The sequence below is a fragment of the Aulostomus chinensis genome, chromosome 15, assembly GCF_037954235.1.
Source record: "Aulostomus chinensis isolate RoL2024-O1b breed Wild chromosome 15, RoL_Achi_v1.0, whole genome shotgun sequence".
Classification (NCBI taxonomy): domain Eukaryota; kingdom Metazoa; phylum Chordata; class Actinopteri; order Syngnathiformes; family Aulostomidae; genus Aulostomus; species Aulostomus chinensis.
Window position 1 is genome coordinate 9,676,180 of NC_141334.1, and position 16,868 is coordinate 9,693,047.

The window sequence follows — 16,868 nt, forward strand, 5'->3', positions numbered from 1 at the left end:
CAACATACGATGCTTCTCCTGTGTTCTTTTTTGTGTTCGGTTAAAATCTCAAATAGACATGATGGACAATAAGTTTAAAGTTTATTTACTGATCTCTTTAAATCTCCTTACAAAACAACCAAAATGACAAATGATGAAAAAGACATAACACTCAAGTATTGAAATGTAGTTTAAAAAAGCAAACGTTCAACGTCATTACTGTAGCCACTAGATGGCAGTGTAACCCCCATCACTATGGATACTTGATAGGAGCCTTTATGAAACATAGTAATAAACAAAAAGGACTTGATAAGTTGCGTTTCTGTCCTCAGGGGAAATCGCAGCCGCAAATCATCAGCAGTCATTGATGAATTTCAGGATTTGTAAACTGGCTGTGTTCCCGTGTCTCTCTCCTCTCCTCTGGCATCATGGGAGAATCAGCAGCCTCCCGTCTGTCTGCTCTGCAGCACCTTCTGCATCCTCCTCAGCTGCAGAGGTGAGGTAAAGAAGGAGTGATTAATAGATCTGCAACTGCCTGAATGAAGGAACGAGTGGGTCCGCTTGGCAGAAACACACCTCCTCTTCACCATCGAAGAAAAGTCTTTGAGTCTCTGTGTTGATGGCCGCCAGCGGTAGAGGATAATCTGCCTCGCTTCCATCTCGAAACCTCTCACTAAAAACCAAAGACAACCACACAATACACAGTCTGTGTAAGCATCTACCTCAGCCGTGAAAGGAAAAATCACCAATAGGACATTTGTATTTTACCAATAGGAGCCCATGTTGAATTTCAAAATGTCAATTTATGTGTGAGTTACATTTAGGGATTCTCAAAAGTAAGGAGAGACCAAACAGCGTACCTACGCTTCCTCTCCTGCGCCACCATGCGCGTCATGGTCTGGATGCACTGGGCTCTGTAGTTTTCGTAATGGATCTCCCGTGTCACGTCTTTCAGGTCCTGCATGTGCGTCCTCACCAGCATGTCCCTCAGCAGGAGGAAGTCTGAATGAGTGGGGTTCTCCACTGGCCACGCAACGACGGAGACAGATAGACAGATCAAGACAGGTTGTTGTTAAGAAGAACTGCAGTGATGTCGTGAATGTAGCTGTAATGCACAGAACAGCAAAGCACCTCAGGCATGACGTAGTTTTGTAGGCTAACGGTGAAGTTAGATTCACAAATACGGTTCTGATTAAAGCATTTTATCCTGGAGAACAAAAATGTAAAAACAACTTCAACTTTGGTTAACCAAAAAGCTTATTTCATGCATTTTTATACACAAATCTTCTGGAAAAAACCAAACAAAATTGTGACGAGAGAACCAGGCGTTCAGCAATGCCAACTTCTTTCCATGTTCTAATACTCATGTAGCTAACAGCTAATAGCTAAACATTTCAACAAAAATTCTCAACCTTTAACGTTGGACTGATTGAATGTAGTACCTTCTACTACACCCCAGGGATACGCACGTCCCTTGAACTTGTGACCATTACACTCCACCTGAACATTACTCCCAATGACTGCAAACGGGATGCTGTCCTGCAGAGAGATGCACAAACAACTTAGCATCAGTCTTAATATTGAGACTCATCTCAAACGCGAGAGATGAAGGAGTCAAGCGGAGAACCTTGAGTATCCGGTCCTGTCTTTTAAAATCTTCATCTTCATCTGAGTCATTCTCAGGAAACGGGTAGATGTTGATCCCAAATCTCTTGATCTCCTCCCTGATCTGGAGAGCACGAATGAAAAAAATGTTTGAGAGAGAGCCAGACTACAACCGCAAGTCCCTGAAGGTGACACGAAAACAATTAAATTTCAAATGTGTGTCATTTTTCTTAAATCTTAAAATATTTTTCCGAGTTTCTAAATATTCTGACGTTTGGTGAAAGATTTTAAGCTATACTAACTTTAATGGCCACCCTGACCTATACTTGAGAGGAAAATCTTGAATCTTTAATTCATGGTTGCATAGAAAAGAATCCTAACAATATTAAAGATCTCCTGCTACTTTCCTTTAGCGAATGCCAGACTTACATGTGGTTTTGACTAAAATGTCTTAATAACCACAATAATTGTATTTTGTGTCCCTTTACCCCCTTTTTCACCCCACATGACCAGACTCCGAGCCGTCCTCTTCTTTTCAGCTGACACCACCAGCACTGCCACTGGTGCAGTGACCAGAACATGTTCCCTAATCACAGCCAACTGTGTCTGTTGGGACTCCTAACAAAGCTGAAGCTAACATTGGCATTGAAACCATTGTCCCTTGGTAGGCAACCAAAAATCTGCAAAACACTACCAGAGCGCCCACCGGCGAAGGAGACCGCAGGAGCTTGGTAACTTTAGTGATCCCTTAACCTTCTGTGACGCCATCACCAGGTGAATCATTACAGCATCTGTGTATGTAGCACTGACTAGCAAATGTTAGATATGCTTACAAGCGAAATAAAATAATGATAAATATTAAACTTGCTTAACATTAGCACATCAATATTGTCATACTAATCATAAATGGGTATCTGTGTACCTCTGGGACCACAAAGGCTGTACGATGAGTTAAAAATACATGATAAAAGGGCAAAGGAAATGGTGATGGAGTGAAGAGTACGACGGGTGGAGCAGCGCAGCAATGCAGCTGCACGAGAGAGCCAAAGAAACCTTTGAAAGAGAGACGCTTAGTCGAGGGCGCACTTGAAAGAATGTGTTAGCAGACTTGCCGCAGGGTTGAGGGAAGGGTTTTGTCTTTACTATCTCATACCTTCATCTTTTTAGTGTAAACCTCAAATTGTGTCAGACTGTCAGCTTTGGCCAAAACAGGAACTATGTTGACTTTTTCATGCAAGGCCCTCATACACTCCACATCCAGGGGCCGAAGACTGAAAACACATGAAGCGCATGTACAGACATAAGATGGTGAACAACTAGAGCACTGCAGAACTGTTATGCTAGAGTAGCTTCATGAACACATCAGCGTACCCGTGACCAAATGGGGAGATGAAGAAGAGGCAGCAGTGGACTCGGTTATCCTGTATGTTCCTTCTGTTCAACCCGCTCTCGTCTCTGAAGTACTGCTCGAACTGCTGGTCGATGTAGTCTTCTATTTTCTTCCAGCTAAGGCAAACACAAGATGGAGTAAAAAAATACAACAACAAAAAAAAACCAACAACAACAACCCAGGTGGAGAATTTACCATTAAAACAATTCAATATTGGCAGATTAAAATGGATAGAATCTTATTTATAACCTTCTTTACTCATTCAACTGAACCCTCACCTTTCTGTATTGTTGACAGCATCTCCAAACCCCGGTGTGTCTATGATGCTGAGCCTCACTTTGATTCCTTTCTCCTCAATGCTTACAGTGTGTTTTACGATGTCGACAGTTTGATTGATCCGTTCTGCAGGCACATATGTGTGCAATGTAACAATGTATCAGGCAACAACTTCATGGTATAAACAGAAGGATGCCTCGGACAGTAGGTGTGGACTAGAGAAAGGCCAGCTAATGTCAGCTACTGTATTTCTACAGAGATCTCTGCAAAGCCTCCCTCTAGTCTAGTAGAAACAGAACTCATCTCACCTTCTGCGTTGGGAACCTTCCTGTCTTTATAGAGGTCCGTGAGGAACAAACTGTTGATCAGCGTGGATTTACCGAGACCAGACTCTCCTGCAGACAGACAGAGTGACCCTTTAATGCTAATAATATGATCGTTTTGCATTTACGGTTCAGAGATGTAAATCCCATAATTCCCACTGTGTCATCATCAGAGCGATTCTTGCTGTTAGCAGAAACATGGGACAACTCACCTGCCACCATCAGGGTGAATGTGAAACCTTTCTTCACTGTTTTTCTATGAACCTGGTTGGGTAATGCAGCAAAACCCACATATTCCTTCCCCTGATCCTGCAGAAAACACACACACACACACACACACACACACAATCATTATATGTCAGATATGGAAGATTAAGTTAAGAACCACCAAGATCAACGTGAGGTCTTGGCAGGGCAGCATGGTGGGCTCAGAAGAAAAGGACAAGCTCCTTATGTATCTATGCATGCAATATTGGCACTTACCTGCTTCATTGGGAATTTCAAATCTCTAAACACACCAACAGTCCTGAATGACAAAACCTACAAACCTATACACAACCTCACCATCAGTGCACAAACAAAAGCAGCCAACTAACACACCTCTTGAGAGTTGTAGGGGTCAAGGTGCCCCCACGGACTGCGTGGACGGGAGGCTGGGTTGAGCGGTGAATCGAGAGACCCATGAGAAACAAGCTGTCTTCTCATAGGCAGGGGCTGAACAACTGAGTCTAGTCCTGAGCGATGAGGTCTATGAGGGACGGTTGGAGAGCTGGTGGGGTTGCGGGGGATGGTGTGGGCCAGAGGGGGTGTCCCAGGTAGACTGGGGAGTCTCCCGTTGGTTGCTATCCCAGTTCCCTCAACCTCACAGTCAACTGGCGTCTGATGGCCTGGTGTGTGGTGATATTGGCCAGGCTGCGAGGAGGGAGGCAGATCCCTCATGGCGTAAGGCAGCTGTGTGTCCTCCTGGTCCCTGATGGTCAGGCTAGACAACTGGAAAAGGGAGTAAATTACACATGGCTTAGAAAATAGAAAACTCTGGTAACCTTAAAACAGGCATTCGAGTCTCCCAATAACTGATCCCTAAACAGCAGCTGACTATAGACTGCAAGTCCAAACGCTACCGACAACATCCACTAACCTCCTGGAGTCTGAATTTCTCTTGACCCCAAAGTCTCCTAATACCAAAGTCACTTGATCTTGAGGTCTCTCCCGTCAGAATCCCCTTAAACTACACCTCGGAGTAATGACAACTCCACAATGGCTTCAGCTGGTCCTGAACTTGACGACTTACTGAATCTAGAGTTTCCCTTTGAGGACTCTGATCTCAAGACCACATTCAGCCACTCCGGCATCACAACAAACTCCCAAGCCTACAGCTGGCAAACACAACTAACTGCCAGACACTACAGTCCTGCCTCTTAACCTTTAAACTATAAGCTCTTAATGAACTTGTAACTCCCCCTAGAATCCACTCAGCCCCCAAAGTCCTGAAAGGAGCAGGACCTTTGCAAAAAGGGCTTTGCTGTCAATAGTCTCCAAAAAAAAAGCAAACAAAACTGAACTGACTTATTTCAACCGGTAGGCTTGTTGAAATGATGGCATAAAAATGACTGCATGTTTATTTAAAAGAGAAGCTGAAGAAAGGACAAACCCTTCAGTGGCAACTCTGCTGCTTTAGCCAAAAAAAAGTGCAGTGTAAAATGATGACCAACACTAAACTAAGATGAAAATAAACAGAGACCTCATAGAGAGTATGTGAAATGACCACAACTACTAAGGTTAAACCTTAAAATGATGCGGCTGTAGCCACAAAATGAACGTCAATGTAAGATTCTTTTCCTGGTGGGCACATAAATTCCCTCGTTCATCTTTTCAAACACAATCACGTTTTCTTGTTCCTGAACCTAAGTTTGCAGTGGGAGACGGAGGTTCGAGTCCCAGCAACAGCTCAGCACTTCAACCAAACCACATTTCCCCTAACCTACACCGTGTTTTTTGGTGCTTAAACTAACCAAAGTTTTTTTTTTTTAATTATAAAGTAATTAGAGTGTTAAGATTAATTACGATAACAACATTTTTCTAAACTGGACATTAGCATGACATCGTTGAACCAGGGATTTCATCTCTCCATCACAAAAGGATCCTGACTGTCTTTTTATTGTTGCTGTCGTTGACGTCGTGCCACTGCCACCTGTTGTAGAGGTTGTGCTTGATTTCATGGCCGCTTCATGTATTTCTATGAGATCAGGTTGGAAATAAAGTTACTACAAGAGGAGAGATAATCAGGAGATTCTGACTGAGTCAGATCCACTTTGATTTGAGCCTATTGCTGTTTTTATGCTAATGTGATGGGACACAAATTTGTACCATTTTTAACACATCATAAAACTAATTGTTCACACAATTCTCCATGTAATCACATGCAGTCGCTGGCTGGCTGGCTGGCTGGCCGGCCGGCTGGTGGCCACAACCCAGGCTTGGCTGTCTGGGTACATGACATGATGAGCTTGAGCCTATTGTGGTGGATGACTTTGTCTTTTCTTCAGTTATTAACCCTGACCTGTGAGCCCATTATTCCATTATGGTGGCCCTTATCCATCTGTCACATGGGCACATGGGACAGTCTGGTTAGTAAACACAGCTCAAACAGGATACACCGTACAAACTATGACTAATAATCTCGAATGCAACTCTTTCAATGTGGAGCTCAAGTACGCAAAGCCAGTTCGTTTCATATGTATTCATATTTGCCAAACTGCTGATGTCACTATCAGGGCGTCTCCATTCTCGCATCCCCCCCCCCCCCCCCGCTGACCAACTCAAGACAGCAGAACATAACGGTGCTGCTGGCCTGATCAGGGTTCATCTGGCGTTCCTTTACTTGTCACCTCTCGTTACCCACAAAGCTCTGCAGCAGGCTTAATCCAGCTTCTAATGCTCTAGCCGGGTGGGGGTTGGAGATTTATCTCACACACAAGCTATAAACACTAAACACTATGCTACAATCTGGTCCTACCTCCTTCTCTGAGAGAGTTGCAGCTTTTTGTGAGCAGAGATGATGGCATACATGTGGGAAAACACACACACGAATATACTTGTATTATATATCTGATTCAAGACAGCAGAACATGGGAATTGATTGCAGGAAAAAAAAAGTATGATTCTTCAGCTACTTTACAGTGCGATAAATGCAACTTGAAATATAATGCAAGACTTTTAATGGGTTTGAGTCACATAAAAAGTGCTTTTACTTCCTGTACTCAATTAGCTATAACATTAAATCACTCACAGGACCCTGGAATGAGTCTAACAACATTGAGGTGACAAATACTGCAGTAAAATAGATGGAAATATGTAGTAATATAAATCCAGCATGAATATTCCGGGATATTATAGTTGCTCCAGTGGCTGGACAGTTTTCATTATATAAAAGTATGAGAAATCTCAATAAACTGGTTAGGCATCGGCTGCATTAACGCAAGTGTCTCCGTGTTGTAAACGTACCTTTAGTGTTGCTGCGGAACCGGACCGGGGAGGACATGTGCTCCATGGTTCTGCTGCACCGGCTCCTTCTTTCCGGATAAACTGCAATGTTAATGATGGGGAAGCAACAGATAAAATGTCATGACGCATATGGTGTGTGTGTGTGTGTGTGTGTGTCTGGGTGGGTTAATACTGGACTGAGCTCCCTCTGGGTGCATCTACTCAGTCCTGTCGGTCTGACGAGGTGAGGATAGCGAACCGGGTTATTCCTTTAATTTCTTCTCCCAGTTGCTGCCATGTGACCCAGTGACTTCAATTAGACACACCTCTTAAATCATTTGTTTTTAAAATTGCACCGCTTAAGTTTGAATGAAATTGAATTCATTTGTCGAACTGAAGCGCGGTTGGAGGTTGAAGTTTGCACCGGTGAGTTTTAAACGAACATTTTCAACCTTCCCTGCCACCATTAGCGTCCATGTTTTAGTTGTCCTACACGTTCACAATACATTGTAATTCAGGTTTGCGCTTGGAAAATAAAGATACGTAAGCGGAAGTAGACATAACAAACGTATGTGCGTATTCACTGAAGGCCCCAAAAAACTCAAAAACAATCCCGTATTTAATTTGTTCATGAAGTCCGTCGATACTAAACTTCCTGGCTAAGATTCCAGTGATTCAGCCACACACATTTTTTCAGTTTACCACAGGTGCAGTTTTATTTTCCCAGCTCAGCGTGTTAATGTGGCTTGAGAAAGTTAACCAGAAAATACACAAGACGTTTACTCATAAATAGTTGACCCATGCAATCATCTACAATAGATTCGAGTATAAAGTGTCATGTGTTTCACAGTTCTTGGACGAGGTTGAAACTGGAGCCGGAGCAGTGAATGTACTTGTTAGCTTTTGCTTCTCACAGATAATACCAACAGGTTAAGAAATGATAGAAAAGGCGAAATTGTTGTTTTGAGGTAATTTCAGGTGGATGATTCTGGAAAAAAGGTCCCATAATACAGTCTGTCCACTAGAGAGCGCTAATGTGCAGATGAATTTATGGAAGTTTTATCCCAAATGTGTGTTCATGTCATGTGCTTTCACTTAATACAAAACAATACTGGCAATAACATCACCAATGGCTCTAGTTCAAGCATTTTTGATACTGATCTCAGAGGAATATGACACAAATGTAATATACTCAGTACTTAATTATTCATCTGATAAATTCTTTACTTCCTCTTGTGAATAATATTACACACGTCCCTGTATATTTTGATCCATATTCCTCGACACAAAATAACTTCCAGTTCTCTCCCTGGTGTTTTGAAAGTCACGGATGTTTTTGGTTTTGGTTTTTGTCAATCCATCAAAATTCTGGGCGTTGTAAACATTTTTAGGTGTTGAAATCATTAGTCAGAGTAAAGAGCTGTCCTCTGTAGTTCTGTTCCACAACACTCGGAATATCCGTCGGGGTCTGCTGGGCCGGCCTAGTGAGTTGTGAAGCTGTAGTGGTTGTGAGGGCTCTCGCTGGGCGCTTGGTTGTCCTGTGAGGTTGTGGTCACTGACTTCAGACCTGTCAGTGCCAGAGTCTCTGCTTGTAGACCTGCTGCAGCTATCATCTTGTGCATGGTCCTTATATTCTTTGTTTATGTGGGAGTGGTCTTGCACGATCCTCATGTCATGGTGGTCATTCGTGAGCAGCTCTCTGTTCAGGCGACTGTCAGGTATGCTATTTTGGTCTTGGCTCGGAGTAAGGTGATTAGGCTTTTTGAGATTGTTTTCGTTGTCTGAGGATTGCTCGTGTTTTGGACTCTGTGGCCTTGGAGAAGGCCTTTTTTCCTGAGAATTTAGGATCTGGTTGTGGTTTTGGTGGGTGTGACTCTCCCAGAAGGTTTTGCGGAGCTGCTCTAACTCCGAGAGCAGGGGCAGGCCGATGTCAAGATGCATCAGCAAGTTCTCCAGCCACTCCTCCAGCTTTGAGAAGGACGGACTGAAAGACAAAGAGATGGAGTGATGACAAGTTGCTATGCTGCAGTGGTGCTAAGGCTACACGGACACAAGACCTAACTAACTACACAAACTTTACACCGCTCATATTTTGCTCTGTTAGGTGACTGATCTTCATTTTGCAGGGTAATTCAATGAGAATCACACCGTTGATCAGCGTCCATGCCACAGCAGAGGGCGGCCAGGGGCAGGAAGGCTGAGGGGCACTGTGGAGGGTGGTATTGTTGAAGGAAACCAGCTACATTTAGCCCAAAGTCATTCGTCCGTGGAAGGCAGTCGGGGTCAGCGCTGACTCTACCTATTATCTTAAGAGATATAGAGATTGATTCATGACAGGGCACCTAGGGATTGCTTTCATCATCGGTTGATCAGTTATTCTATCAACTAATCATCCAATCAGTCGTTTGGTCTGCAAAATATTAGACAACAGTGGAGAAACAGTGGCATTTCTGCTAAAAATAGACCAGACTTATTATTCCATCATATGTGCTTACCTCACATATCATGATGCCGAAGGAAAAGACATCCACACGTTCGTCGTAGCTTTTTCCTGAGAGTTGCAGATTAAATTAATTGATTAATTGATTGAGCAGCCCAGATCACATTGTGTGTAATTATTTTAGATCTCCTACAATACTGCTGAGTTTCGTTAGGTTTGCTAGACTGTTTCCCCTATGCCCGCATACTTGTATCAAAAGGGAAGTTCTGGTTGGTTGTTACCAGCAGTCAGCAACGTAAATTGACAGTATTTTGTGTGTCGTAAATGAATGTATTTTTGTTTCACTTCCTCTACAGAAAGGAAGTTATCAACCCTCACTTATAAGCTACGGATAGATAAACTCTGGAGTTCTCACCATTGATCATCTCAGGGGCCATCCAGTAGGGGTTTCCCACCACGGTGTACCGCTTCCTCCGGTCCGTCTTGCGCAACTCAGACAGTGTGCTGTTTGTAGGCCGTTCCAGTGAACATGTTCGGCTTTTATTCCTCTCCTCCATCACCAACCGGGCCAGACCAAAGTCTGCCACCACTACAGATTGATTCTAAACAAGTAGAGGAAAGGAACAGAGTAACGTTAAGAACAGCAACCGAGGGAGAGGAGTTGTGCTGTGTCGACTAAAGTCGACAAATAAAACATCAGAGATTATGGTTACATTTTTCGATAAGTTTTAGTTTACATATAGAAAAACCAAAAAGATGTGTTGCTGACAACCTGAATATTTTCTACATTGAGAGAGTAGATACAATATATCATTCTTCAACTTGCAGATGGATCCAAAACTGTTTATGTGAATGTTGTCGTGTTTGTTCTCAGTAGGAGATGTTGGCTGTGATGGAGCCACTTGTTTACCTCTTTGACCAGGCAGTTGTGTGAGTTTAAATCTCGGTGGATCACATTCATGGAGTGGAGATAAGCCTTATAAAGAGAAATGTTATCAGGCAAAGTTGTAACTAGAATGTGTTATGAATCAGAATGTTTTGAAACCACAAAGACTCACCATCCCAGCTGCAATGTCCTTGGCATAACTCACTCTAACACCCCAGGAGAAATCTTTGTCCTGTAACAAAAAGAGTGTGACCTCCATATTGAGTCTGTGGACTCTGACAGTTCTCACACACGAACAGCAAAAACCTACTTTACCATTTTCATGATGGTCTCTCTGAGAGTTCCTCCCTGGATGTATTCAGAGACGAAGTTTATTCGCTTGTCTTTATAAAACAGTCCAATGAACTTGAGAACATTTGGATGATCCAGACAGCGCATCACCTTCACCTGCACAGTAGAAATGTAGGTTAACATCCAGCTCATGATATAGCAGCGTGGAAACAAGATGGCCACCGAGTAACCCTGGTGTAAGTGCAGAGGAAGAAGCAGATAGGTCATCAGTACAAGGGATGAAAATGACATAATCATGTTTCAGAGACAGATGCCATCTAGTGGTTGTAGTTCCACCCTGTTGACTTTGCTCGGTTCTTGTTACTCATCTTGTATATATCTTGCATCATGTGACCTTTTGTGGTCTGGTCAATATTTACCTCTTTTAAGAAAGTCTTCTGTGTCTCCTCATCAAAACTGATCAACTCTTTCATCACCATCACCTCCCCTGTCTCCTGGTGCGTTACCTTGACAGCAACACGTTGAGTTTAAGTCAGTCTTGTGTACCAATGAAAACTGCAGTAGATGTACGCTATGACAGTGCTAATGAAAGGGACGAGCTGATACCAAGTATGTGTGGTACCTTGACAGCCTGTCCAAAGCAGCCCCTGCCAAGCACCTCTCCATGGATGAGGTCTGACGGCCTGAAGATGCGATGGGTCCGATCACCCGGGTCTACTCGTAGAGACTCGGAGCGAACCATGTCTCTCTTCTGAGATAACAGGGACAGTGCTCCAGCGGACATGGGACACTTGTCTATACTACAGCTGCGTCTGAGAGAGAAGAAGAAACATTTAACCAGAGAGCCAGAGGGCAGGAAGGAGTCAAACTAAGCCAAGAGTCAGCGTTACAGGATGTGTCGCGACCGCATTCCCGTAGTTCCTTGGTGCTGAGTCAATGAAAGACTCATCCTGATTGGTTCATCTGTCTCCTCTCCTGAACTTGGCTCCTCCTCCAGACTTGGTAGTTTGTGTGTTGAGGAGAGTGTGTCCTGGATGCAGGTCTCAGGATGGCTGACGTCATCCTGGTCTTTGGTTGAGTGAGGGGGCTTGTTGGGAGACTGTGGGTTGTGTTCGATTGTTAGCTGCAGGGGTCTGCTTATGTCCTGGATCACTTGGTTGATCTAGAAGAAAGAATCAGGTGTTGATCTTTGTTCACCCTCATTTCATGTCACTTGCTAATGTCTCTTAAGTTTAATCAGCTCTCAGTGGGATATGGCTGATTTGCCAGTTGGTTTGAGACCCACCTCGTCTGGGGAAATGTTGTGGACAGGGATGCCATTAACCTCCAGGATGTGGTCACCAGTGTGGATGGAGGACAGCAGGTCGGGGCTCAGCACAGTTGGATCTAACCTAAGGGAGGGTGACACAGATTGGATTTCCTGAACATTTATGGGTTTTACTTGAACCTGAACTGCAGTCTATCATGAATCAAATGTTTCTTTTCACCCTGTCACAGTGACCAAAGGGCCGTTCTCTTGACTGAGATCAGTGGCCACTGTCAGACCGCGTCCGCCGCTTCGTCGGGGAGCGAGAGACACTAATGCCACCAGGTGGGGACTCTTGGTGAGAGGGGATGTTGACCTAAATGATACCACACCCTGACAGAAACATTGGCCGCTGTAATACAAACAAGGACAGACATGTCATAATGAAAACTGTGTGGATGGGACACAATAATTGTCCCAGTTATTTGTTCCAGCTTTAATCTTACCAGTAGAGGCTGGAGCGATCAACAAGCGTGTACGTATCTCCATCGCCAATAAACATTTCACAGCTCACACAGGTGAAACATTCTGGGTGGTACTTCTGCTGTCCAGCAACCTACGAGGACGCCATGTGATATGAAACAATGCACAAGGGAGTCAAGGGAACAACATTGTTATGATGACATTTGGTGGGTTTGACTTGGGGGAGCGGAATTATAAAAGGTCTTCATGTGCATTCCTGCACTGAGGCTTTGAAGTGTGGTGTCAGGATGTTTTCACAGGATATCCACTGGTTTTAGAGCCAAAAGAAAAATAAACATTTACTTTGATATCAAGAGGAAATCCAGAGATGGGAATGCTTTGAATGTATGAATAGCTGTTGTAGCAGGCTGAGAGTCAGTTTTTCTCTTTTGAAATTTGATTTGGTAGAGATCATGGCTACATGTGTGTTTGTGGACACGGCAAAGGCCACTTACTATATCTAACAAATCCTGGCTTTCGATTTCAATCAAGTTATTCATGAATCTATTTCTAAACTAACCCACCCAATACTTTCCTAGAGATTCTGCTTCGCAAAAATGATCTTGCCATGATGACCATTTGTTTGTTTAAAGAGAACCAAACAAAGCCAGAGTTGTGCCGCCCCAGCGTGGGAATCTATATCACATTCTGGTGTTCCATCGGCGGCGTGATGTGTCTGTTCAAGACTGCCGGTTCATGCGTCCTCACTTGTACATGGACGGCGAGTAGAGATAATCTACATTTATTCAGTTTCCAATCAGATGCCAAACTGATTTCACTCTTACACCTTTTTTTTTTTCTCTTGAGTATGACGATTTTGAATAGTACTGTAGTAGTATTGTTGTTATTGCGTTATGTCTCCGGCTGCATCATGAAGCTGTAGTAAACTACACAGCTCTTGTTATGAAAAGAGCAAAGGATTTACTGAGATATCCAGCCATCCATTTTCTTCCTCTTATCCTGTTAAGGGTATTAAATTTAAATGTATTTCCAAGCCATTTATTTGAGTTGCCTGTATGGATCGCTGCTGTGGTTCATGTTACGTTATGGCGCGGTTCGTGGTTCAGCTCTGATATCTCATCCCTCATGGCGAGACGTGACAGTGGCAGGCTATTCCTGCCTTGGACAAGGGGCTCGTTACTCAGGAGTATTTGCAGCGAGTTAGCAAGTCAAGGTGGATTATCCACTGTTGAGCGATTGTTGTGCATCATATTTTAATTGCTCTTGCTCAACGAGTTCTAACAATCACTGAGCTCTTCACTGCAGGGGTTGAGCTTAGTAACGGTTATGGCCCTAACACCAGAGATTGGCTGCATCATTTTGTTAAATTGAATGTGGATCAATTTTAATTGTGCAGCTCTTCTAGATGTTCTTTAATTTCATCTGATCAAATGGATCATATTCTGATGGTGAAATGTGATGAAATGTGTCATTTCATGAGGGTCGTGTGACGCTCAAAACAATGTATCCAGTTGTACAGCTGAGACAACAGCATAAGCTAGGGTGGAGCCTGTTATAGACTATAGCTCCAACTGTGTGCATCTTGTGACTAATTCTAAAGGAATATTTAGCAGTGCCATAAAATAAGGCCAGAGGGGAAAAACAGGTCAGAAAATGTTGTTCGGTGTTGTCTGACAGCTCATATGCTGTATAGTAAACTTTGCAGCCCACACACATTTGTCCAAGTGTTGTTTTACTTAGTAACGGGATTAAAAAAGTGTCAGAGCAATAATATTACAGAAATGGCATACAAGTACTGAACTTTTCTATTATTATGTGTATTTATTAATTAATTATCATGTTATTTACCATATTTCACATCTAATTTTAGGTCCAAACTGAGAATAGACATTACTCTTATATTACCATGATGAGTCCTGTTACAATGCTCTCCTGGCATCCATGACAGTGCTCTCCATAGCGGGCCCAGTAGTGCTTCTTACAGTAGAGCTGTCCCTCTCGTTCATAGTACCAGTGAGACAGGATGCAACCACATTCAGAGCACCTGGACACACCAGGGAAGCAGTTAAGAGAGAGCCAGAGAGGAGATGGAGTTCCCTCCTGAGGCGACGCGAGCCTAATCAGGGATGGACACGTGAGACTTTGGTGGAAAGGTGATAAGTCAACACACACACACACAGTATCAGATACGGAAAAGGTCACTAGTCATAAATGACCTTCTTAAAACACCTGTTCATCTCAAATGAACACTCCCTCTTACTTCTTCAATGCAGTGTAGCGTGTTCACTTAAAATACTCAAATACATATTCAGTAGCATCCTGGCTTCAGCTTGCTGGATGTAGAACAATACTGATGTAGAGTAAAAAACCTGCTTCCTTATCTCTCCAACACTACAGCCGGTGTGGGAGGTGACTTCCTGGAGAGAGTCAGCTCTGTGTTTCCTCTCTGTAAATGCCATACTTTTACAATAGGGAGTGGAAAGGTTTCCTCCCTTTGGAAAATGAAGTAATTTAGGTGAAAAAGGAGACTCAGCGTTCCTTCAAAACAAGAGAAACTGAAATTTTGTGCTTATAACACTGGGTCCGCAGTGCAGTTTTGATCATGTTGTAATCAGTGATAAATGACCTATTTATGTCTCCGGGGGATGTAGCATAGTTAAGATCTTTCAGAACTGCCTCTCAGGAAATAATAAAGAAATAAAACCATCTGACAGCTGCAAATTTGACCTCCTGTCTTTGTTATTGTGCTGCTGGCAACGGATGTAGATTCTTTCAGCTTCACATCTGTAATTCCCCTGAAACATCTGGTGAGAAAACCCAGGAACAGACATGCATCAAGGTCCTTTCACCTCTTTCTGTCTTCCTTTAACAGTTTCCTTTTCTACATCTGGAACAGTTCAATTACTCTGTCTTGTGCGGCATCGTTATTTTTAGGCGTTCACTAACTGCCCCTCTGTCGCAAGATCTGTTCCTGTGAGTCTAAAAGTGGAGCTGCATGCACATTAGCACCTTGTGTGTGCAAAGGCAAAATGTTTGCATTTAAAGGCTTCAGGTCAACAGTAAAGAATGGAATGACGTATTATCCTGCCATGGTTTCCTCTGCCGACTGTCTGTGCTGCCCTTCACAACTTCCTTTTTAAAAAAAAAACAGCCATTTTTAAGAGGATATGTGAGTTGATAATGTGTTGCATATTACTTGAATGGTAACGGTGAACATTTGTAAACTGTATAGGTTTGATATAGTTTGGAGTCACTCCTGATGGGGTTGAATATATGGAGATTTACACTGAATTGTACCTGCAACATTTACGCATTTGTTTTTTAAGGTTTGATTGATGTGAAAGTAGATAGATGATGTATCTGTTCCGGATTTTCATTTGAGGAAGTATCATATACAGATTACAAATTTGTTTAATATTACATCTGTTTCATATGCCTTCTCGTCTGTCATTCACTCTAGTTTACACACGCACACCTCATTAAAAAGTACTGTGCCTCTCTTACCGTCCTTTCATTCCTCTCCGGAACCTCTGGTCCCGTCGTGACATTCTGCTCCGTCAGTTCACAAGGTTTGTCAGAGAAACAATCCACCCAAAGGAGCTTGTTTGCTGCATGTGTACACGAACTGGTGGCCAGTAGTTTTTGTGCTCTGTCTCCATGTACTCACACACTTCCTGTACGTCTTCAGATCTAACTGTGAGAAAAAAATTTGACCCAGTGACACCGGCTGGCTACTCTCCCTCCCTGGCTGCCAAGAAAGAAGCCTATCCCAGTATAGAAATTATGCTCCACCTTCCTGGTCCTGTTACTCTCAGTATGCAGATGTCTCCAAGATACAATTACACAGAGTTAAGCGTTTTCGGTCGTAAGACATCTGTTTTGGTTTTCAGGAAGAGTGAGTGAGTGAGTGAGTGAGTGAGTGTGTTTGTTTTGAAATAAGCACTCTTCCCATCAGCGCTTTCTCTTTATGAATGCCCCAATTACTGCACAATCCAGTCAAGCGCTCTATTCAGTCCATGCAACAAACAAAGATGGGAATTCAGCGAGTTAAAGAGCGGGAAACAGTTTATAATTAGAAAGAAATAAAGCAGTGATACTGTTTAACATGTTATTCTCTGACTGTTGGATGGATTACAAACATAATTTGAAGAGTGGGAAATTGTGATGGTTTTTAAAAAAAAAAATTGTATGGACCAAATGACACGTAAAATAAGCATGAAAACATTCAGCAGACTGATTATGGATGGCTGTCAGCCGATGCATTCTTGCAGACAGTGCAGGTCCTTGAAAGTGACGCAGGTGTGTCTGCTTTACTAACTGACACATACCAGCTATTTTTCTGCCCTTTGTTTCTGTCAGGGAGGGTGCATCCTTAGTTGTGGTATTGTTTTATATCGATATGAGTCATTGCGAAGAGGATTAGTTCCTTGTTTCATTTTTCTCTTTTAAGCTAAAACTCAGCTCTT

General features: G+C 43.0%; 2 protein-coding genes across 4 annotated transcripts; both read right to left on the reverse strand.

Moving 5' to 3' along the window:
* Positions 1-78: 78 nt before the first annotated feature.
* Positions 79-7,540, reverse strand: LOC147248584 (septin-5-like). 3 transcript variants are annotated; one of them, XM_086226369.1, is made up of 13 exons: positions 7,078-7,286; positions 6,590-6,612; positions 4,174-4,563; positions 3,786-3,882; positions 3,559-3,645; positions 3,253-3,376; positions 2,956-3,090; positions 2,738-2,855; positions 1,607-1,708; positions 1,422-1,518; positions 840-1,002; positions 556-652; positions 79-467 (listed from the first exon to the last, which is right to left on the reverse strand). In XM_086226369.1, exons 1-13 carry the CDS (start codon positions 7,121-7,123, stop codon positions 417-419), a joined length of 1,530 nt encoding a protein of 509 aa, XP_086082495.1. In that variant the 5' UTR covers positions 7,124-7,286; the 3' UTR covers positions 79-416. The 3 variants fall into 3 exon arrangements, with proteins under 3 accessions (XP_086082495.1, XP_086082494.1, XP_086082492.1); XM_086226368.1 differs by lacking the exon at positions 6,590-6,612 and having other exon boundaries at positions 844-1,002; positions 7,078-7,540; XM_086226366.1 differs by lacking the exon at positions 6,590-6,612 and having other exon boundaries at positions 7,078-7,531.
* A 229-nt stretch (positions 7,541-7,769) lies between these two features.
* LOC147248585 (LIM domain kinase 1-like) lies at positions 7,770-16,217 on the reverse strand. Its single transcript, XM_086226365.1, has 15 exons — positions 15,907-16,217; positions 14,308-14,446; positions 12,426-12,535; positions 12,161-12,331; positions 11,959-12,064; positions 11,564-11,835; positions 11,296-11,485; positions 11,093-11,179; positions 10,698-10,829; positions 10,555-10,614; positions 10,407-10,472; positions 9,912-10,098; positions 9,552-9,607; positions 9,205-9,362; positions 7,770-9,040 (listed from the first exon to the last, which is right to left on the reverse strand). Exons 1-15 carry the CDS (start codon positions 15,948-15,950, stop codon positions 8,464-8,466), a joined length of 2,355 nt encoding a protein of 784 aa, XP_086082491.1. The 5' UTR covers positions 15,951-16,217; the 3' UTR covers positions 7,770-8,463.
* Positions 16,218-16,868: the final 651 nt, after the last annotated feature.